Below are 23,905 nucleotides of genomic sequence, written 5' to 3' on the forward strand. Positions count from 1 at the left end.
CTGTTACAATAAATTCTTGCTGCCAGTCACCAAGTGTCAATCCTGCACTCAGAGTTTGTCCTGTTTCTTTGACCCCAGTTCTAAACTATTCCTGGGCAATAATATTGTGACTACAGAGCACTGAATACAAACCCAAGCAAGTAATAAGGAACTAGTAGGAGTCAGGAAAGCCACTGAAGCAGAGAAGTCAGCATTGGAAGGGGAAAACTAAAAAACAAAGAACCCAAAAATATAACCCCACCACCAAAACCCAACCCAACCCAAAAAAACCCTACAACTGTAAAATTCCAAACTCCTTCCAGGAAGGTTGGCAAGTATTTAAGTGATTAGCTGATACTGAGCTGCTGCCCTGCCACAGCTCAGAGATAACTCAATCTGCTCCAGCACGCATACGCTACGTTACAGTTCCGTCAGAGAGTAACTGCACAGAAACCAGACCTTTATCACATTAGGAACGGCAGATGATGCAGACCCTTCACACCTCAGCAAGCATACACAAGACGAGAGAGGCCTAAAGCAGATACCTAATTATCCCAAATATGGACAGGAGCAATAGGTTCTTCTTCACAGCAGAGAACCAAGACTAACATACCCTGTTCTGTAAGAAAAGTAACACACACACCACTTACTAGCGACCTAGTTGAGCACTTTGCCCTACGCAACACAAGGAATGTTTATGGTTATCCCAAAAGCTATCTGGAGCTATTTTCCCTGAGGAAGAATAGTTTATTTTGCAGAAATAAACTATGTTTTTCCTTATTATTATTGAAGATAATGGTTCTGCACTAAGCATATAAGAAGTTGTGAGTTGACCATCAAGTCCACTAGTTTAAACACTACTGTTTCCAATGAAACAACCCTCCTTTCCCTGTGAGTATATCCAGACACTAGGACACAAGCTACAATGTTTTGTCTTCCCCTCTAATGCAAAAATCTTATGCAGACTTGGATAACTTTGGCAAGAGATAATGCCACGTCTTATTTACCAGATGTGATTTTTGGCTTTTTGATTTTTTAGGAACTATATGCTGCTATGAGTCACATTAATGTGCTCCAGAATTAGCACTGCCCTGTCCAGACTCCCCACTTGCCAAAAGAAGTTTTTAGGGATGTATATTATTTTCTATTTATTTGATCTTACACAAGTGTGTCAACATAAAAGAAAATACTACGGCCTGGTTTATTATCATAAAACAAGAATTACAATTTCCTCAGCAATTTAAGAATTAATCTCCCCTCAAGCCCTTTCCCCCCAGCTCCCTCCAAAAATAAGGAGTAATTTATGTAGTATATCAATAGCAACTGAGGGTGGAGATTCAACATCTGCCCCAAGTCTGAGCCCTAAATCCCACGCTTCAATTGTCTGATTGACAGGTAAACAGCATAGAGATGATGAGACAAAAACTATCTTTAGTGTTTAAATGGGTTTAATTCTACTCCTCCTCTCCTCTAGTACTTTCTTCCCTCCTCCTCCCCCCCCCCCCTTTTTTTTTTTTCTTTCCCTTGTCTCCAAATCCTGGTCCCTTTCACCCAAAATTTTGAATCAGATTCGAAGGCCACTTTGACTTCCTTTTAATATCACAATCTAAACTGAGGATATTGGGGCACTTCAGATGAGGTTAGAAGAACTACCAGAGGTGACTCAATGATCTTTTCAACAGCAGAAACCAGGAGATTCTGCTCACTATAGCCTTGGCTTTTTGCTTTCCTCAGGAATTTAATGAGCCCCCTAAGTTCTGCAGACAGGTTAGCAAGGTCAGCTGCACTTTCTATTTAAAAATCAACCTTCTGTCTCAACCTTGTGGGATAATCCAAGAATCAGGGCAATACCACGCTTACAGAGAGCAGGTTATTTAGAAAAATTCAGAGATTCAAACCCATCATTTCAATCTTATTATGTAGAACAAGGATTATTTTCATACCTTTTCTTCATTTGCAGCCAATAATGATTCCATTCCTATCTTCAACCGTTGAACTTCTTGATCTAGAATTTTTTTTAAATGTTGTAAGTAAAATAGACTTGCTGCATTTAGTGTAAGCAATATATTTTTTGTGATACTCTTAATAGTAAAGAAAACCCTGCCAGTGGCATGGAAAATCCACTCTTAAACTACACTTAAATTAGAACTTTCCAAAAGCTGAATTTTAAAAAGCATCACAGAACACAAACATGCTGCTTTTGCTTCTAAGGCTACATAATAATATTTTATAATTTAAAAGTGAAGTAATAAAAATAACTGAGTTAGAATCTACATCAAGACCTAACACAGAACTGCCTCACAATTTATTGTTACAAGATGGAAGTTTTACAGGGATTTTATACTCAAAACCAATTAAAACACACCTTGAAAATGTATGAGACTGTTAATCATATCATCCTAACTTTGCTGAAGCAAATCTTTCTTCTCCACACACAATTCCTAGCAAGTTCTCCAGTACCAACTGTATGATAATACTTTATACTAAAGTCTAGATGACAGAGATAGAACCTGATATAGTTTATCTACTGTGACTGCCACTCAAGGAATTCATGCTTTGACATTAAAACAGACCCACTTGTGTCACAAAAAGGCTATGAAAACCAGATGTGGCAGCATGAAGTGAGAGAAGAAAGAAAATCAATGGTTGACTATCAGCAAAAACTGTAATTAGTTCTTCTTGTAATGATTCTGAAAAATACACATCTTGTAATGATTAAGTTTTAAAACATGTAAATGCACTTTGTAAACATTTCTATTACAAAAGGGAACACTTAGTAACACAAGACATGCACAGACACAGCCAGATCAAAAACCAAAGCCAGCAGGCAGCGGGCAAGCAATTAGAAGGTTGGAGGTTTTTTTAAAGCCATTAAAAATCACAGTCCTACTTATTTATAAGTATTAGACTTCAAAAAGAAATGGTGTCAAGGTACTTTAAAGCACATTAAAGTAAACTTTACTTACAATATTTATAAAAACCATCAAATAAGGAAATATTTTTATTCAGACTGGGGTTTTTTGTTGTTTTTAATTTACTGCCCTGATTAAAAAAAAAAAAAAGCCCAAATCCTTCCCCTCCAAGGAAGGAGGCCTTCAATTAAAGCTGTCTTTCCAGATATTATTTGGATTTTATGTATGTACAAATAAAAAGAGGCAAAGCTTAAGTTTTTGCTCTGTTAACCTTGACAATGTCCCTTTGAAGTCCAACTATCTGATTTGTGAAGCTCTGATTATTTTTTCTGAAGTGAAACTTTACTAGACAGGGTAAGTAGCTGCTTGATGCAAGCAGTGAAAGCAATTTCTCATGTGAATTACAATAAGGCAGCTAAATCTAAACAAACATTGAATTACTGCTGCAGAATGCATCCAAGTTATAATTTGTGTAATAGGAACAGTGAGATACAGCCAAAAGTGAATTGCAAGGCTTACGTTTTTCTTTTAGCCTTCTCCTATAAACTTCCTCTACGATGGTAAATGGTGAGAGTCAAATAAGGTATGTAGAAAAAGCACATATTAGATACATTTTGCAGTTTAGTTAGAATATGCATTCTAGCATACAAGTACAGTGACATTTTTTTCCAAATTTGAGAAGACCACCTGAAAATCTGATAAAAAATGTTTTTTTTGCAGAATTATTACTGCTGCATACTGTTTCCATTCAAATATAGTCTTAAGTGGTATCCTTAAATGCAGCCTAAAGAATCTGTACAGGGTTTAATTCATCTCCCACTGAAATCAAGGGCAGTTTCACCCAACTTGAGCATGAACAGGAGCAGATGGACTACTAGAAGTTGAAAATTGCTGAGCTCTCGATTTATTGTCATACTATTCTCTTTCCCTTAAAATATCAAAAATTATTTGGGAATCTCATAGAAAATATTAAATTCTATTAGTAGATGAGTTCCTCTACAAAATACTGCTGTTAGACAAACTCATTTCCTAGTTAGACATGCAGTTCTCTACATGCACAAGCACTGCAGATGAGTGAAATTGGCACCAAGTCCATGTTAAGTCACTTATTTGGAATAGACAACAAAGTACAGAGTCTTCTAGAAAAAGACACATCTGCATTAATTCCTGTAAGGAGATTTGTGGTATGCCCCAAGAAGGAGGTAGCACAGCACCTGGGAAGTCACATCTCAACTAGGGCACTCTTTGGAGGTGTTAACACCCACAAAAGAAGTTAGTGTAGCTAAGCTGATGCATTGTGGGGAGCTACCCTGCATGGGTAAGTGTCCATATTACAGAAGAAAAAGCTCACTAATATCATACTGCTCACAGCCTAGCAGCTGACAGAAGCTCCAGGGAACCAGTACTTCAGAGAACTCTGACATGACCAGTTGAGACCAAAGACTAAAGAAATTGGTTTATTTGCAATTGACCTGCATAGACAGTGCAGATTCAAAACAGGAAACCTGCAATATCATAGAGCAGCCCAATTGGAAGGGACTTTGAAAGACCATCTGGTCCAACCTTTCATGGGAGAGGGAGCTTGAATGAGATATAGTCCTGAAGAAAGGAAAGGTACAAATAAATGACTATGTTTCACAATGCTTGGACATTTAAACATTATACTTAGCTACTACTGTGACTTTTTTTTTCCCCTTCAAAAAGTGGAAACTGTTAAGTTTTGTAAAAAACTTTTGAAGGTATAAACAAAAACATACCAGCAGATAAAGTTTCTGTGCCCTTAGGATACTTATTGCAATTTGTCCTGCCTCTAAATTGGGATACAATTTCACACATTAAGGGCCTCTACTTACAAATGACAAAATAAATTTGCACCATTTTCTCTTCCAAAATAAATTCACTAAGTCCATTCTTGTATCTCCTTGTATTGCTATGAAATACTGAGCCAAACTGCTATGTGAGCGAAGTTAAAGTAGAGTTTTGGATTTTCAATTGTAATTCTCCTCCTCTTACCTCTTTCTGCCACTTCACTATGTGATGAGGTCCTAGATAGCTGACTTTGCAAGCGTTCTATTTCTGCGTCTTTGAGAGCTAATTCCTCTTGAAGCTGGGCTATCTCAGCCTGAAAAAGGGTACAAGAAATTCAGTGTAACATTGTCAGTGATTCTCTGTGATTCTTTTCCATCAACTAGAAGACTTCTAAACTTAACACTTTACTTTGATTGATGCTCTGTTCCCAGTTCAGGGCATTTCACAAACACTGTATCAACCTTATGTATTTCCTCACTTTTTCCAATGCAATTATATCTCAGAGAAGAGAGACTTCCAAGAAAGGGAATTTTCAAGAATTCATGTAGGTAAAGAAACTGGAAAGCTTTCAACAAACAAAGGAAACAAAAAACCACTATTGTGACCAGTTTCCTAAAAACCTAAAATAAGGCAGGAAAAAAATGCAAACACCAAACAATATTATTCAAATAGGGAAAAAAGATCAACCAATTTACTATAATACACCAAATTATTTTCACCAGGAAGCAAGCAGCTGGATGGCAGCAGCAGATCACCACTCTGCCTGTGATTCCATATGGAATTAAAGAATTTGCCTTGTGGCATCTCTGAAGAGCTCTTACACTTCCCAGTGACTAACACGCTTTTTATATCCAGCCATGGAAGTATTCCAATTTCTCATCCAAGAAGCTGGAGCAACAGAAAGACAAAAGCTGCAGACCTTTTAATACCACATTTGGTTTTTTCTCCCCTGGCCTATTTGATCTCTCATGTCTCTTTTCCATGAGAGTCTCCTATAATCTCTACACCTATTTTTCTTCTTCCTCTCTCTTTCCTTGTACTTTTCTTCCTTTCTAATCCTGTATCTTCTCCCACTCAATGGATTTTACAATTCATCTTTCTTATTTTCATTCTACTCCTACACTTTCCATAATCTTTATCTGTCTTGGCAGCTGGCCACATACTGCTTGAGAAAATATTTTCCCAAAGACTCTTCATTTCCACCACGTCAGAGAAAGCATTTTCATGGATACAAGAGCTATTATCTTAATAGGAAAAGAGACAATAGCAAGATTTCAATATTCATCTAATGAATCTCAAAAGAAAGAAATGCTAATGCAAGTAATATCTATCTGTCATTGCTAGATCAAGCTATCAAGTATTAAAAAGAAAATACAGTTTAATAATTTGAAATGTTTTTCCAAGATCCAACCACAACTCCAAAAAGTCAGTCATTAGCATCAGCAGGGATTTTAGTACTATACACATGAAAGGAGATGTGATTACAGCACAAAAGTGTACCTCAAAGAGGAAAAATAACAAGGTGCTTTTTAATCTAGAGAAAAATTATTAAAAATTCAAACCAGAAATAAAATGCAACTGAGCTGTTTAACTATGAGAATGTTCAATTAGAAAAAAAATAATTATTGAGGAAAAAGGTGAAATGCTTCAAAAATCAAGTTTCTTCAGATTACAGTCCAATGGCTTTCCAGGATTTAAGGTCAACAGAAGGGCAAGGGAGCTATGTGCTTCGATATACACAAAGTCAAAGCAGATGATCTCATGGTGTATTTTGGGCTTAACGTCTATTAAAATAAATTCTATAGTAAGCGAACACCCAACCCACTTTGCATATCTCTTCGGTCTGAAAAGCGTATTCCACAGAGGCTCGGCACCATTAACCAAATAAAAGACAGAAAACTTTCAAAGAGGTTTTTCCTCAGTACAGGGCTTTCTTTAGTCAAAAAGCCACCCCCTCCTCCCCTTTTTTTAAAAAAATTAATTACAGAAAGGTAGAAGTCTGCAAAGTGCAGGGAGGGAGCAAATGGCACAAAAAGAAACTGCAAAAACTTTAAATCAAAATACTTATTCCAAAGAGGGTTGAAAAAAATTAGACTTCATATTAGGCCCTGACAAGGCTGTTGTAAGAAAAGTAAATATTGATGAGAAGTGGAGCATGTCCCTTTCCAGCTGAAATAAGTCTGTCATTAGTAAATGCCAAGTATTCTGCTTACTTTGGTTGCTTTTAATTTCCACTCGTATTGATTTCTTTCATTTTCTAGTTCTTCCACTTTAATTTTGAGGTGTCTAAGTTCCTGTAGCAAACCCTGCAAAGTAAGAACAGCAGCTGTAAGTCAGATGACTGTGGTAGATAGTAGTTTTCCATAGTCCTGAATTAAAGATCATGCATGAGCAACACAACAATGAACACTGAACTGCCACTTTAAAACCCTGTAATCTAAGCTAAGACAAAAACTATTTTGAATTGAGAGATAAGGAATACCTTCTCAAACTCTCCGTTTGAAATTATAAGCAAGCTTCTTACTCATGTTATGGAAGGCAGCTGAGTCTGGTGAAATCACGCATGTCTCCGTGAAAATGAGCCCAACCCCCCACAACTGCAGTCTCATATAGCATTAACTGTTGGGTTTTTTTGGGAGAGTTGGGATTTTTTTTTTTTTTTGTTATTTTGGTGTGGCGCTTTTTTTTTCAATTTTGTTTTGTTTTTCAGCTAAAAGGTTTAACAACTTTCATTAAAGCGACAATTCTCTCCCCAAACAGGTGTTTAAACTGCTTACCAAGAAAAGTAACTCTCAAATTGAAGACTATCTAGCAAGTTACAGGCATTTAATAACAGAGACACACAATCAAACATGGCTAGAAAAGATGCTACTTTCAGCACTGACGTTTGCCACCTTGCAGGCTGAGCTGATGCAGCTGACCACGGTTCCAAGCATTCTCCATCTATTCCCCTGACAAAGTTGTCTTTTAAGTGCCCCTTCTCCCTTTCCTCAATAGAGCTGTAACTTACTGTTCATTCTGAAGGACAACACTGTTAAATCCTTGATGGAGCTCTGATGTGACCAAATGTCTTAAAATAAAGGAATGAAAAAATTTGGGAGCATAACCCAATTTTGCAATCTTGTATAGTATAAACATTAAGCAAACACACTAATTTCTTGGATTAAATTAATGCTTGTTTTGAATGACTCCCAGATTATTTCCTCAATACACAGCTTGTACTGTAGTCTAATAATTCATTAACTACTTCTGAACAGAGACAAGCTCAGAAACAACAGCACTGTTTTCAAAATAGCCATCATGCCCATATGAGCTTTTTTTGTAAAATAAGCCTATGAGAAAAATTGCTGAAAAACTCCCTCACAACGTAAGCAGATTATTTATAAAATGAATTCTGGGCATCCAAATTTTAACCAGAGAGATGTGGCAACCAAAGCAAACTGATTCAAAAGCAAGTTCTAAAATGGACTTTTTCAAGCTTACCGGAATCATTCCACCTGCAGTAACTTTAAGCAAGTTATGCAAAGTAGCTTTTGTTTTGACCAAATACAACTAGGATCTGTAATGTAAATTCAAAAATGCTTTTCTAGTAACTGCTAATGTCAGACAATAAACAAAAATGTGTTGGATTTGCTGTTTTTAAAGTACAAGAAGATTATTTTTATTATGGCGCTTTTAACTTTTAATTAGTAGAAGGAAGGTTGTATTTCAGGTAGTCTTACTGGACACTGTATTTTATACCGCTATTAAGGTTTTATGAAATTTGAGAATTAATAAATTGTGTTAGGAGGACTGGTTAGGGTATACTATCATGCACAGCTAGGGTGACATTATCATGAGGAAAATTAGCAAATTACCAAACCATGCTAGCATGCTGCACATACCAGAATTTGAATTAAGGGGAAAGGTGGGGAAAAATCCACACAAACCCCAAAATTTAAAAAACCCATACACACAGCATACCAGCACTACAGGCCTACAAGTAAAATGAAAATCATTAAAAAATAAACACCTCAAAGAGGTGATTTGATCTTACAGCTATCTATGTTTTATCAGAGATATGAATGGTAACCAAATTTGTCCTAATCATCAAGGTGGAGTGTCTGAGGTGGAATTTTTTGGTCATTTCTATGAACATTTTACTTTTTGATAATGAAAGCCACAAAGATTAATGCAAATAATTCACAGCATAGCTCTGGTTAGAAGATTTTAGTTTCTGCAAGAGAAGAGGCAATACACAGGCTTCTGCTAAGGTGTACTTCTCATACATTACACTCAGTGCAATTCTTCTGGCTGAAAGTCTCTACCACTGCTCCTGGACTAGATTGAGGACCATTAGGTGTCAAGTCTGGTTTCCTATCTTGAGACTTTCTTTCTTGGATTTTACTATTAATTTCCAGCTGCAGTCTACACATCTGCTCCTGTAGCTCACTGATCAGGTTCACTACTGACTGAAAACATGGGAAGAAAGGAAAAAAAAAAAGACAAGAAAAGACAGGTGAGAAAGAAATCAACACAAAGAAGATATTTCTACAGTTGCAGCACAAAGAAATACATAAAGGCAAACTAAAAGAGAGACAGAATGTTTCCCTTCTAAGTCTCTGTGAATGGCTATAAATCTGAAATACTGCACAAAGCTACAGTTTAAATAGAACAGAACCTATATTCCTGACTAATTCATAATTCTGATCCTAATGCAAAGATCAGAATTTGGCTCCTCATTTTTAGAAACTTACCCAGTCACATGAAGACAGACATCAGGAAAAATTAGGACTTATTTTCACGTGCTGGCTCAGAAGCATACTTCTGCTGAAATGGACTTGATTGCATTCATTTACACAGCCAAATCATCCACTAGGAAGAAATGCTGAGGCCATAACCTACACGTTCACAATTTATACAGAGTTTACTAGTGAAGTAATTCTGTTTCCTGGTTTAGCCTGGGTCAGAAAAGTAACTCCTTTACCAAGCTTGCTAGCAAGGCAGTATTTTGATGTGGAGGAAGAGTTAAGCAACATACAAAGGAGCAATCAAAGGATAACAAAGAGGAAAGAACAATGACTTTGAAGTGCACCGATTTGCTGGCCAGCTTCTTGTATTTGTGTATCACTGATACACAACAAAAAATATCCAGCTAAAGAAAACAAAGCAAAGTATGAAAAACTATAAAACTTTTCATTTAAATTTCCTAACTCAGTAGCAAACAGCACTGGGTATTTTCTCAGGTATTGCAAGTTTGGAGTGTCTTTCTGTATTTCACATTCTTCAACAACATATGTTTTGTTATTTCTCAGTCTTCTCAAATGGAATAAATTCTGTGAGACTAATTCATCTCTCAAAGGAATGAAAAATTTTTAGTGGACAGACAACTGATGACATGTAGTAATTTTCAAAAAATATACTTTCTTCATTATAATGCAAAACAGCCCTCCTCTAACCTCAACTCTCTATTGAGCCAGTTATCTCAATGTTAGGGAACAGCTGCTGCAAGGACAGGACACAACTCCAACCAGGTAAGTATTATAGTATTATAATAAGTCTTATATAACTAGTCTTAAACTGCATCAGCATCCGCAGACAGCTTTAAACACAAAGACTCCTTTTCAAAAGCTTACATGTCAGATGAAGGAGTTTTGCATCAGGTAAGTATTTTTCTAGGACACTATGCTTGAGAGGAAATTCAGAAAAGTAGTTGCATTTATTTCACTTTATACATACTATTCTCAATCAGGATCACAACACCTGATACTTGTCCTCTTTCATCCAACAAACCTTTAATGCATGAAAATGAGGATTAGTCCCCTAAATTATCAGAAAGTTTAGAGAGAGTACTGGGCCCCAGCACTCTCACTCTGCAGTAGAGTGAGTCTTTTAGAGTGTGACATTTTTTGCCTGTGTTGCACAGGTAAGAAAAGTTTTCTCTTTCAGTATCAGCTCCCCAGGGGAAACCATGTCCTTTGTACATCCTGTGGCTATATTAACCATTTTGCAGCAATACAGAAGGACAGTGGTGGGGAGAACATCCTCCTACCTCCTCCTTTTGTCACCTGTAGGGATAGCTGCAGTTACTATACACAATCCCTCCATCTTGCATGCTTAGGTTTTGTTTAACAGCTGCTCCAGTTGTGGCAATGTAGGAGAGTTCAGAAACACTCCTGCTGCTGTCTTGTAATTCTTTTCTCTTTTGCCTCCCATAAAAAATGGAAATGGGAAACTCACTGCTTCCCTGTCCCTCAGGGCAAATTTGACAGTATAGAAATGGCAGAGATCTTTATCCCAATGAAGGATAAGAGGTGTATGAAGAAGATGAGATAAACTCCAGCTGAAATATATGCCTTTACAGTTGTTTATTGTTTCAAGGTAGAAAAGGCTTCTCATTTTTGGGATTCTTTCACAGCATGAAAATTTACTAACACAAATACACTGTACCTTGGTCTGTTGTGTCACCTGAAACAAAACTTCCCAGTGGGAGACAGTGGCTCACTGACTCAATTTTCCTTGAAATTGCAACTATGAACTAGATACTTATTGTCCACACAAAGCCACAAAAACACTTCGCAACAGCTTTATGGCAAACTTCAGATCCTCAGTATGAAGAAGCAAAACCCACAAAACTTGACCCCTGCTAGGAGGCAGGAGAGGAAGAGCTGCTAAACCAGTTGAAATGGACAATTATTCCTGCAGTCTCCTGATAGAGATAGGAGGTCTCTTTTTTCAGGTAGTACAGGCATTTAGGCTGCCATTAATCCCTTGGTAACACTGCTCCTTCATACATTGCTACATTAAGAAGACAAAATTTCTAAGGCTTCTTGGGTATAAGACAACCTTCACAGCATCACTACAGCAAAAGTAGAACCTTATTCCACAAAAAAGGAATTACAATGACAGAGCCAAGAGCGAGACTGTCCATTTACATGCAGCTATTCTCCCAGCCCATGTTATAAATATAAATGGCACTTAAATTTAGCCTGTGCTTTTGAAGAGCCAGAGACAAGTGGCATTCAGTGTGAAATTAAAACCTTTGAGAGGAGGTTAGAGATGCTTGATACAGTCTTTGCTGCTACTAAAACCAAAACTAAACCACAGCTGCAAAAGATAAAGTGACACAAATCTGACACATTAAAACTTGCTCGTATTTTAGAAGGATAAGTTAATTTATTTTGTTTCCTCCCAACTTAGCTGGAGAAATAATTCTGATGAATTCTACGTGACTGGAAACAGCTGCTGTGAAATAAGGTGACATAAATTTAGAGTACAAAGCGAAAATGTTTCAGATTAATTATTCTGCAATGATACATTTAATTTTAAACCTTGTATGCCCTATTATTATATTTAGAAAGTGCAGGGTCATCTATGAAATATAATTATCAGGCTGCTTAGAATGGTTTAACTACTGGATGCCTCTAACATACACAGTAGGGTGAAAACTGACAACTATTACTTCTGATAGCAGCAAATCTATAAAAATCACAACTTGGCTCACCTCTGTTAATCCTAAACTCAGTCTTTAAAGCAGCAATTGGCCAGCTGCAGTCCATAAGAAAGGCTCTACCTGCCACTCACAGCTTTGTTCCACTTAAGTAAAAATACTAACTGCAATTTCATTTGAGGCACTGTACACTGTAGGAGCATGTAGTAGTAGCCATGACATTCAGAGATACAATTACAAGAAGATAAATTTCATTCAGTCACTGTCAGTTTGGAGAACTGTCTCACTGAAGCAATTAGGTGACCCCAACACAACTATATAGGCATAAACAACAGCAAACGAAACATCGACTGTTGGTGAACATGAGTGGTTTATTTACTATAGAGGTGTAGCTGGGCAAAGGAGGCAAGGTGTTCGGAAGACACTCAAAGCAGAAGTTATAGTCTAATGTTATAAAGAAAATACATTAATAAATTTAATTTTGATGTTTGTGTTTGTATTGAAAATTGGTAAAATTTACAGAAAAAGGAGCTGAAATAGGCTTAAAGCAGTAGAATTTAAGTAAGCATCCAGTTTGACTGAAAACAGCCCCTGTTCAACTTGAGAAATTGGATTCAGGCTTGTTCAGGACAACCTGAAATAATTTTTTTAATGGCCTAATGAGCAAGCCAAAAATACTGTTTAATTCCCACAGCTTAACTGACAACACCCATTTTCCTTGCTTTGTATATACAGGTCGGCTGCTTTCAACAGGCCAGAAACCTAATCACACCTTAGGCTACTTAATAATTCAGGGCATACTGAATACAATGATTCTCAACTTTTCCATCAGATTAGAATCCTTTTCCATCTCAGCAAGAACGTTTCTTATCACTTAGCAATACAACAAAGGCTTCCAGGCCAATAAAGCTCAACTTTTCCATCCAAAGGGGCCACACACCTTGTTGCAGTGGCAGAAGGATTTCACAGGTCACAGCCTCACCCTCAGCACAGAAGCAGACCTACTGGGTACTTCAAAGTGCTCTCAATGCAAATGCACTCAAAAGCTTTGTTGCTTTTCAGGAGTCAGGCTGATCATGCACGTCCTGGAATAATATAGGCAGCCTCATCCAAGTATACAATATGTAATGGAAGTGCTGAAGGCCTCTTGGAAAGGTGGCAGCCATCTGCAGCAATTAGGTGCTGCACAGACCTGTTTAATTTTCAGGCTGTATGAGACTACTTAGCACTCCTGTATACAAGACACTGGCAATTATGGGTGAAAGAGCATGAGAGGGCCACAGATGGTTAAAACAGCAGCTGGTGCCTCCCTGGCTCGCAGCCTTTGCCAGAAATTTCTCTCTTTAAGTTATCTTTAAATCTCTAAGGAAAACTTCAGAGGATAAATAAGTCAAAAAACAAACACACCCCAAACGTATTATGTCACTGCAGGTAAATTACTAACGCACACTTATCAAATATTCTACCAGCAACATTATGCAGATAATGCTTTTCCAACACTGCCTGGATTTCAAATTCTCCTAAGTCAACAAAGAACATAAATTCTTTTTTCACAGACACCAATGATTAAAATTTGGGCCTGGTAACTCTTCCTTGCCAGGTAAGCCTCTCCTTCTCGTTGGTCTCCTTGCAGGACCACTGAGTAGGACAAAATGGATGCTTCGCGGGTGACTCCCCACATCACACTCTCTTTTCTTAACCAGTACGGTAAAAAGCAAAGCTGCTTTGATGTTCAGAACTTTCTACATCTGAAGAGGAGTAAGGATTAGAATTTCCTCCAATGCACATAATTTTTTTGGCACCAGAAGGGGAAAGATTCAGTTGAGGAAAACGCTCTGCCCCTTGCCTTGCCCTCCCAAGTGCCACAAATGCAGTAAAAACACCAGGGGTGATCATCTCAACGTTTTTAGCATTCCTGATATTACTGAGCTGACAGTCTTCTCTGCCACAAAGAAGGACATAGAGGAGCCCCGGTAGGCCTCACGTGGCCATGCAAGGCCAGCTTCTGTGGAAAGGGTAAAGTAAGCACCAGTTGTAATGTATGCTTCTGGAAGGGATTTTGTGTCTTGATTAAAGCCAAACAGCAGCCTTTGAAGCATAATGAGAGAGGGGAAAAGAAACCACATCCCAAAAACACATAATCATATTCCTCACTGAATTCACAGGATCAGTGATATGGACTGTGCTGTAATCATGGAAGATCCTACTGCAATCCTGAATTCAGCTCAAAAGCTCAGGTGTATGACAGTGTACCATAGACACAAAATAGAAAAACAAATAAAAGCTAATGAAAAACTCACCTCAGCTTTGTTCTGTTTCTCTTCATATTCACTCTGCTCCTTTTCCATACCAACCAGCTTAATCTTCAGATCTGAAACTTCAGCCATTAGATCTAATTTCTGAGTCTCTAGCGATGTTCGACTTAGCAACTCCTGAAAGCAAAGCAGAACATTTTCTCCAGTTAGTTATTTGAGCAGTGACAGAATGCTACTTGATTTACTGGCAGACCCATAGAAATGTTTCTATGCCAGCTTTTAACACTTCCAACATGGAAGCAAAATGATTCTCTTCTTCACATTCAGTACTGCTGTACAATGGAGCAAGATAGATTTGATGTAAGTATTTACTGCAGGAAAAAAAATAAAATGGAGTGATCAGCAAATTCATTTGAAAGCAAATCTCCCTACTTCTCTTAACAGTGTGCATACCTTGAGCTGTTCAAACTGTGACACTATTTTCACCTAAATGTTCCCCAGCGTTAATCACTAAACCACTGTGCCCCCTCCCTCCATTTGAAGAAAACATGTGGCAGAGTCAATCCCCAGGGAAGATACGAAATCCTAAATGAATACTAAGGCTGAACAAACACAAGCCTACATAACACTATAGAGACCTTCACATGACACATTACAAAAGAGTTGGGTACTTACTCAAATACTCAAACCAAGCTATGTTTTAGTATTACAATTAAATATTTTAGAACTGCTTAACTCGTGTTATTCAATAAAGGATTTATTACAGCATGAGCACCCTAACCAAAATAGAGTACCAAAGACAACAACATTTCTGCTGTTATGCTAATAGTACTTGAAAGTTTACACGATGTAGTGCTTGTTAACTTCTGAGGGCAGCACACTCTGGAGGGAACAGCACTGAATGAAAAGTGGAATGGTCTAACTGGAATCTAAAGGCAATAACTGACAGAAACCAAGTGTCAGTGTAAACGAGTGTCATGGTTTAACCCCAGCCAGCAGTTAAGCCACACTCACTCACTCCCATCTTAGTGGGATGTGGAAGAGAATCATAAAAGTGAGAAAATCTGTGGGTTGAGACAAAGACAGTTTAATAGGTAAAGCAAAAGCAGGATAAGCAAGAGAAGCAACACTTCCCACGGGCAGGCAGGTGTTCAGCCATCTCCAGAAATGCAGGGATCCATCACCCATAATGGTGAGTCGTGAAAGTAAACACCATCAATCTGAACTTCCCCCCATTCCTCCTCCTTCCCCCAGCTTTATATGCTGAGCATGACACCCTATGGTATGAAGTATCCCTTGGTCAGTTAGGGCCAGCTGTCCCAGCTGTGTCCCCTCCCAACCTTCTAGTTTGTGGGGTGGGGTGATAGGCAGAAAAGCCTTTGAGTAAGCACTGCTCAGCAATAACAGAAACATCCCTGTGTTATCAGCACTGTTTTCAGTAGGAACCTAAAACAGCCACTGCGAAGAAAATTAATGCTACCCCAGCCAAAACCAGCACAACAAGAAACAACTGGACATGACTTCAGTTTGTGTGACCTGAGTTTGTTTTTCAGATTGCAGAGAAAGGCATACTTTGGGCAGAGTGATATCACTGGTTTTGGAAAACATTAAATATTCACACCTTTTTGCACCTTTCAGTTTAAGAAAGCCAAAGCAAAAAAAAATATTTCAAACTTTATTAAAGTGTATTACAGATATAAAATGCTTCTGCTGTCCTCCACTTGAAAAGAGGAAAAAAAAATCCGTTCAGGAGTTAAAGCCTTAGTGAAAAAAATGAATTCCTAACTTTACAATTGCCAAATTAATTTTTGCAAAAGACCATAGGTTTCTAACTGGTTAAAAAACAGATGGCAATTTATAACTCTTGTTGGCGTTTTGATCATATGAAACACACTGAGGAATCACACAGAATTACAAGGTTGGAGAAGACCTTATCGAGTCCAACTGTTCCTGTCCTATGCTAAACCATATCCCTAAGTACCTGATCTACTCTTTTTTAAACACATCCAGGGAAAGTGACTCAACCCCCTCCCTGGGCAGCCTGTTCCAGGCCCTGACAACTCTTTCAGTGAAAATTTTTTTCCTAATATCTAGTCTGAACCTGCCCTGGTGCAGCTTTTTGACATTTCCCCTTGTCCTATCTCCTGTCACTTGGCTGAAGAGACCACCACCCACCTCTCTACAACCTCCCTCTTCAGGTAGTTGTAGGTGGTGGTAAGGTCTTCTCTCAGCCTTCTCTTCTCCAGACTAAACATCCCCAGCTCTCTCAGCCGCTTCTCATAGGCTTTGCCTTCCAGCCCCTTCACCAGCCTGGTTGCCCTTCTCTGCACTTGCTCAAGGACCACAATGTCCTTCTTATGGTGAGGAGCCCAGAACTGGTCAATACAGAGTACAGGGGCACAATCTCCTCCCTTAACCTACTGACCACACTATTTTCTGATCACAGCAGATTCTGCTTTGAATTACATGGAATTGACTTAACTGAAATTGCATGATTATTCTTGATCTATGTTCATGGTACTGAGCGATCAGAAACTGCCCTGTCCATCATATCGTTTTCTCATGTCTCCCTCTTCCATGAATTGTACAGTATGTTGTAGATCACAGCTTGGAGTCAAGGAAGCCACAAAGGTTATTTTAAAAATTATACAGTTAAAGTTTATTTGGAACCCAAATCTGCTCTACATCGGAATTGTTTTAGTCTGGTGGGGAATACTGCCCAAATTAAAAATAGTACTAAACTTGCATCTGCACTGCAACACCAATTATCTAAGCCACCCACTGTTCCCAGTGCCATGACCATTCCTGCTGACACTGAGAACGATATTTATGCATGGATGGAAAAATAAACAGAAATCTAACCTCATGGTTTGTTTTTTTTCTCTGAATGAACCAAGCATTACTCAGGAAAAGAGGGCACTGACTTATTTTATTGAGAAACTCTAAGAGGCAGTCACCTAGTGAAATCCCAGTAGTAGCTGCTTTCTACAGAGGTGATTACAAATTATAATTATGATTACAAATAACTCCTCCATCTTCCAGGAAAACACTAATTTGTACAAGTTCCAGAGGCACGTTCCAGTACAGACTGGAACAGGCTCAGTACAGGTAGTAACGTGGCAGGCTTCTGCAGATTAAGACATACCTAATAAGTGAGAACTTTGATATGAAATAAGGCCACTGAACATCAAAAAGGCTAGTAGGATGAGGTGACTTTGGCCCCATGGACAGACTCTATTCATTGTGGAACTGAAACAACATTTAGAATTTTTTTACACTGACAAAGTGTTCCATGACACAACAGGAAGATTTCTTAATAAGGCAAAGAGACATGGCATCCCTCTAGAGATTTTTAACAAAAGATCTACCCTTTAAGTGCACCATCTGGCATTACTCCTTACTTTTTCTACAAACTCCTAAATTACTCTTAGTTATGGCAATGGAGAGCAACATCTCACTCCGCTCATTCCTAGTTCAGTAAGCACCATGTGAACAGTAAGGTGCTACCTGGTACAAGTGAGCATGAAGGCACTTTTTTTTTAAAATCAACTCAAAATTTTACCATTTTCTCTGAAGCCGGAGAATCAGATCCTCAACTAGTGTAAACTGGCATAAAACTCTTGCCTTAAAATAGACAAGCTATCCCTAGTTTGTTTTCAATGGAGCTACACTGATTTAAAACAGCTGACAATTTCTCTTGCATCTAGAGAGTCTAACTTTTGCTTTGAAAGAAAGTGCCGTTTAAAGTAAATGTCCTCTCTTGAAATGGTAACATCTGGAAGCAATTATTTTCATCTTCAAGCAGATGCTCACAGTGAACAGCTCATTAAGAATGTGACCCATTTTGTTCCAGAGAAATTATAGTGTATTTCAGTGGTATGATGCAACTGGAATTCAGCCAGAATAAATATGCAATTTTAAGAAAAGAAAATACAAATTTATGTTATTGGTTTTAAAGCAAAAAAGATAATACAAGACAGGCAAAATGGTAATTTAGGAGGATCTTAAAGACCTGAAATGCAAAACAAAAATAGAATATATTCTAGGGAATCTTTATAAAATAAGACAGTTGGACTTAATTTTAAAATGTACTATAGGTTTAATTTAAGGCAAGGTTCGGTTATTTTTTTCTCCTAATCAATATTTTACCTTTAAAAATTAAGGAAAAAAAGACATTTTAGAGTAGAATACTTACAAAGATGAGTCACAGATCAATGGACAGCAAAACTATTCCAAGCTACTGGTCCAAACCATTTCCAAACACAACTATTTTTAAAATACACACTGTATACTTCTAAAATCTTTAACCATGCTTTTTTATATCCCCAATGAAACTGAAACGTGTGTGTTATATTTCACTTTCACATTTTGTTGTCTTAGACATATATAATTCTTACAAAGTTGTTTATAAAATTTAACAAGACAGAAAATAGCTTAGAAATAGGACACTATGCTATTCTAGGCTGTCAGCTGCAAGCACAGAAAATTCCAGGATATTCAGCACTCCACAAAACAGAAGAAACAATCATGCCAAACACTGATTAAGAAACCATAAGTAAGATTTTAGTTAAGTGTAAGGAAAAAACCCTCAACCAAAGTTCCCATTTTGCACTTGTGCATTGTACAAAACACAACACTCAAAAATTCACCTTTTCACCCTTATTAAAATAGTTGACAACAACCGACCAAGCTACCTACCTGGTAAGCAAAGTTCAGCAAGAACCACCCCGTCTGAGGACTGCACTTTTCAAGTACTGTGTGTCAGCTGTGGTAGAAATTAGATATTTGCTTAACTGAAAACACAGCTGAGAGCAATGTCCATGTGTAATCACCATAAAATGGTGCAAGTCAGTAGCAGAGAGTGAATTACAGCTCTCCAATTCATCATTTACCCATTTTATAGTTAAGCAACCGAAAGGACAGAACTTCCCATTGCACTGCCAATTTGAACAGATCCTTGCACATGCCTGATGACCAGATTTGTGCCCACATTAGCTGTAAAATAACAAAGCAGTATAATGCTCACCTGGATAGATAAACTGCACAACTTGAGAGCGCTCTCTAAAAACCTTACACCTCACAACCGGAGCAGCACAGAGCACTCTTCAAAATCTGAAACACTAAGCTAGCTGCTGGCAAGAAGTTACTGCATGCTATAAACAAGTGCTGAAATTCATCTAAGATCAGATAACTCAGGCAATTGAAGTTGAAGGAATGATTCTTGCCAGCCTGCAAAGTTCCTCAGAAGCAAACAGATACATACCAGATTTGTACTCTGCAACCAAGATGGGATTCTGTCTCCCCTGAGTGTAAGGCTATCACAAAACCAGAACAGGTACACACTAAACAACATTGGATTCAAGTTCCTATTTTCACACAGCTCCTCCCTGCATTCTTTTGATCCACTGTTTTTTAAAAGATTCTCTTGTGTGCCTTACAAAGGGCACTGCCTGGCACTTCCCCCTGCTTCTTGCACCCAGGCAGAACTTGGCCATGAACTAACATGAGAAACAGAAGTTCACTCCTGTTTGCATTCCAGCAGTTCAGTTTCTGTGTGCGTTTTTAAGACAGAAAGAATCCTAAAGCCAAGTGGCTTGTACTTTGCAAGGGAATTTACCTTATAGAAGACACAACCACATTTATATAATGCAAGCATCTGACAAGAGCAATTAAGTGTCAGAAACAAGATGGAAGGTGGAAACAGTTGAACTACTTCTAGGATTTGGTACAGGTTAGATACAGAAAAAACATTTCCACCTAGACCAGCAGTTTGATTGGCAAAGCAAACTATAGGCTGTTATACTTCATGTCACAGGGCTTTGATGGAGTCTCTGTTAAATAAATCAAATGCAGCACTGGAATAGCAAAGAGGTACCTAACTATTCTTACTCATGATAATTACCAAAACAAACGCACTTAAAAACACTCTGGAGGTGAAATCTGTATGTGCAGAAAATTGACTTTTCAAACTGACTTAATGCAGCTGTCAAGACTGACAGCATAGATTCCATAACACCAATGTGTTTACATTATGCACGGCTGGTACTTTCTGGTGTAGGATAACTTAGGCTACTTTCCAGAGCAACAAGTACTTTTGCTTTCCGATTCTGTTCTGTATTTGTAAAGAAAAGTCAACAGCAAGTGGATAGGAGGTTCCCCCAAGGATAGCACAGCAGATGTATAAGACCATCTCTTCTCTTAAAAACTTTCTTTCTTAAAATTGACTGGGAGACAGTACTTAGAAATGCCACAAACAAACTTGGAACAAGACACATGCGTATCATTCTTCTCTAAAATTGGCTGTAATGTTACGTTTTAAACCAGTTGATATACTGGAAATGGACTGTCACAGCATTAATTGTTTTCCTAGGATAATTCTAGGAGGGGCTTTTTATTTATTTCAAGACATTATTGCAATGTGCTGAGGGGCAGTGCAGGTTAACTACTCATGCAGGCTGACATTTCCATATGCTTTACACATTTGATGGCAACACAGAGACACCACTGCAAGGCAATTCAGTGAGGCCAAACTGGCGTCTTGCTCCCAGTCACACTTCAGAAAATTTTCTTTTAACAATTACTGTGAAAGATGACAAGGGAAACCTGTGTCTTGAAAAAACATGAACCATACCTAAGGACTCATTTAAAGTTTTGCCATTACCTTTTGTGAGTCTTCAGAAGACCCACTTTGTTTTAAAGAAAGAAAATGCAAACACCTTCAAGAGGAAAAATGCTTTTTCTTGACTAGAACAAGTATCCTTACAAAAGCAAAATGCTGAATTTGACACCATTAAGCATCACATCTCATTAAAACATAGGTGCATTTTCTGTAACTGCACACCAGGGCATCTCTGCATCTGTTACACATGATTCTCTTGTTTCTCAAACTCGTCAAGAGACGTGCTTTCTTTGGCTGTGGTTTCATAAACAGCTAGGTCAAATACATGTATCACCACTGCCCCTATGCCACACTTTGACCTTTTCTCTGAGCTCTTTGAACTCGCTAATCCAGCAGAAAAACTTCCCCTTCTTTTAAACCCCAAGTTTGTTTTCTCCCAGTCACTGAGGAAGAAGTCTGATGAGCATTAGAGTCAGTGTAAAGTAAGTTGCAGAAACTGAAGGTCAGGAACAGGTAGAAGGATGAAAGGAGAATGAGGCCCTCTCTTTTCTCTAGCAGTAATCTTTAGATTGGCTCAACTAATTTCAAATTTCAAATAAAGGATATTGCACCATCCTCAGAGTGATGAAGAATCATTATTTTCTGCACGGAAGTTGCAGTGTCTGTTGCTACTATTCCACATTCACAATGTCCACCCTAAATGTTGAACAGACATTTCATATAATTCATATAAATTTCATTTTAGATCTTGTTTCAAAAGTGTTTCCACAATCACTTTGTAGCAGGGTTCAAAACAACCATGCATCAATCATAAGCCAGAAGGATTTTAGCCAGTAACCCCACCCTGAAGAAGTGGACAAGTCTCTGCTAGCACAGACTCAGCAAAAACTATTTTGCAAGGTAGCATTCTGCACCCCTTCTGAGGTGAAACTACCAGATATGGTCATTAAATTATCCTAAGAAAATGTATGATTTCTCCTCATTACAGCATTTTGGGCACAGAATTAATTTACAGTCACTTTTCTCACAGTTCCCAAAACTAAAAAGACAGGGCTTATGCTGTACTCAGAAGTTTTCCCAAAGAGGTAAATAATATGCTTATCCAAACTGCAGTTAGCTTAGCTGTTCTAGTATACATTGAAGATTTTAAGCTAGGGCAATTACCTTTATAATTCCATTTTCCATTTAGAAGCAGCAGCCAACTGAAGTTCACAAAGGTATATCAGTGGAGTTCAATACATTGTGAATAAACAAGCAAAACCCTAATTTTATTTCATGGTTCATGTGCACCTAGGAAGATAATAGAAATCCTCCTTGAAAGCAAGTATGTTTCTTTAGGTATGTGGAGCTAGGTGATTTTTTATTATTAGAAATAAGTTAGCTTACTGCAAAATAAATAAATACTGTCTTGAAAGACCTACTAAATAGTTTTGAATGGAAAAATCTCAGTGACAACACTAGTATCTTTCACCTCCCTGCCAGCTCATATAGGATGCAGGCAACTGCTGCATGAGAAGATCTGAATGTAATATTCCCCAAAACCTGACTTATCCATCAGCCTATTGAAGTCCCTGAGGCCAGATACTTTCACCCTTTGACAAATTAACTGCAAGAAGGCCTGTTGGCCACATAACTCACATAAATGTCCTAATCATCGTGTTATCAGGTCATTTGCTTCTTTCCAAATCTCAACTCAGTCCCTGTAGAGGGTAATCTTTTCAAATTGAGAAAAGACTCTTCACAATAAATTACAGACAAACAGGACCCTACGTTGAGACATAATAAATGCATAATTTCTCTAGATCTCTCAATCTCAACAGTCAATCTGGGTTTTGCAGATCTCATCGACTACTGGAGATGCAATTAATGCGAGAAAGACATCACAACTACAATTCCCTCATCAACTTGTAGTATTTAATTTAATTTGCTCTTCTTACTGTTCATAAAACTAAAATGTTAACTCTACATAATTTTTTATCATTCCAGTTAGAAAATAAATTTTAAATATATCAGTTGCACACTGAATTTACTTTTTAAATTTGGTTCAGCTATTCAAAGTACATCACTCACACTAGAATTAAAATACTAAGCATATGTGTTTGTGTACATATATCCATGCAAAGTTCAAATTGACAAACTCATAGGATTAAAATAAACCAGAAATTTTTACCAAGTTGTGGCCTAGGTAAGTCTCCTAAAATACCCAAAACTCACGCTATCATACATATTGTAAGTATGAGATGTGAGTCCCCTGGAAATTTAGTAATCAAAAGGCAAGCTTGAAAGTATTTCTGTAAGTTATATTCAAATGTCAGATCTCTAAACTATTAATCAAAACAACCAAAGTGGAGCTTATTGCTATTTACTATGTGTACAGAAAAGAAAATAATTTGAAATTACCCCCATTTTGCAACAATTATACCTGCTTAAAGTGATCTCAAAAGTTAGATTTAAGCCTTATGTTAACCATATTTGAAGATTCTCTGACTTCCTTAGCTTTAGTACAGACTTTTGTAGCTTATCACTTTAGGATCAGCTTTGTAAGCAATTTGTGCATGTGCCTAATACCAGACGGGTAGACTCAAACATTTTCACTGCAATAGCAATGTACATGCATTATTATATTCTACTTTCAGATGCCTCAGTGTTCTGTTATATTAGGCCTTAAATTGACAGGTTCCTCAGAAGACTACCCATGCAGAAAATTTTAAGTCAAAACAATAAACAGTTTTAGCAGAAGTCACCTAGGTTTGGATTGAAACAGGAAACTTCTACACTCTATTGTGAACGCCTTCCTGAAGTTTGAAGACTTCCATAATTTAAATAGTTACTGTTCTTGAAATATAATTTCAGATCTCACTGAAAAAGTAAAAGGCACTTGCTATTTGTATTTTTAAAAATG

General features: G+C 37.7%; 1 protein-coding gene across 1 annotated transcript in view; it reads right to left on the reverse strand.

Annotated features, from left to right (window-relative positions):
- PPFIBP2 (PPFIA binding protein 2) overlaps nt 1-23,905 on the reverse strand; it is a gene marked incomplete at both ends in the record, with an annotated part of 84,530 nt that overhangs the window by 17,379 nt on the left and 43,246 nt on the right. The window contains 6 exon segments of the mRNA XM_084263037.1: nt 1,923-1,984; nt 3,333-3,443; nt 4,905-5,013; nt 6,914-7,006; nt 8,969-9,151; nt 14,430-14,561. Of these exon segments, the coding sequence (XP_084119163.1) occupies nt 1,923-1,984; nt 3,333-3,443; nt 4,905-5,013; nt 6,914-7,006; nt 8,969-9,151; nt 14,430-14,561 (690 nt within the window).

This window comes from Gallinula chloropus (genome assembly GCF_964237585.1).
Source record: "Gallinula chloropus genome assembly, chromosome: 4".
NCBI lineage: Eukaryota > Metazoa > Chordata > Aves > Gruiformes > Rallidae > Gallinula > Gallinula chloropus.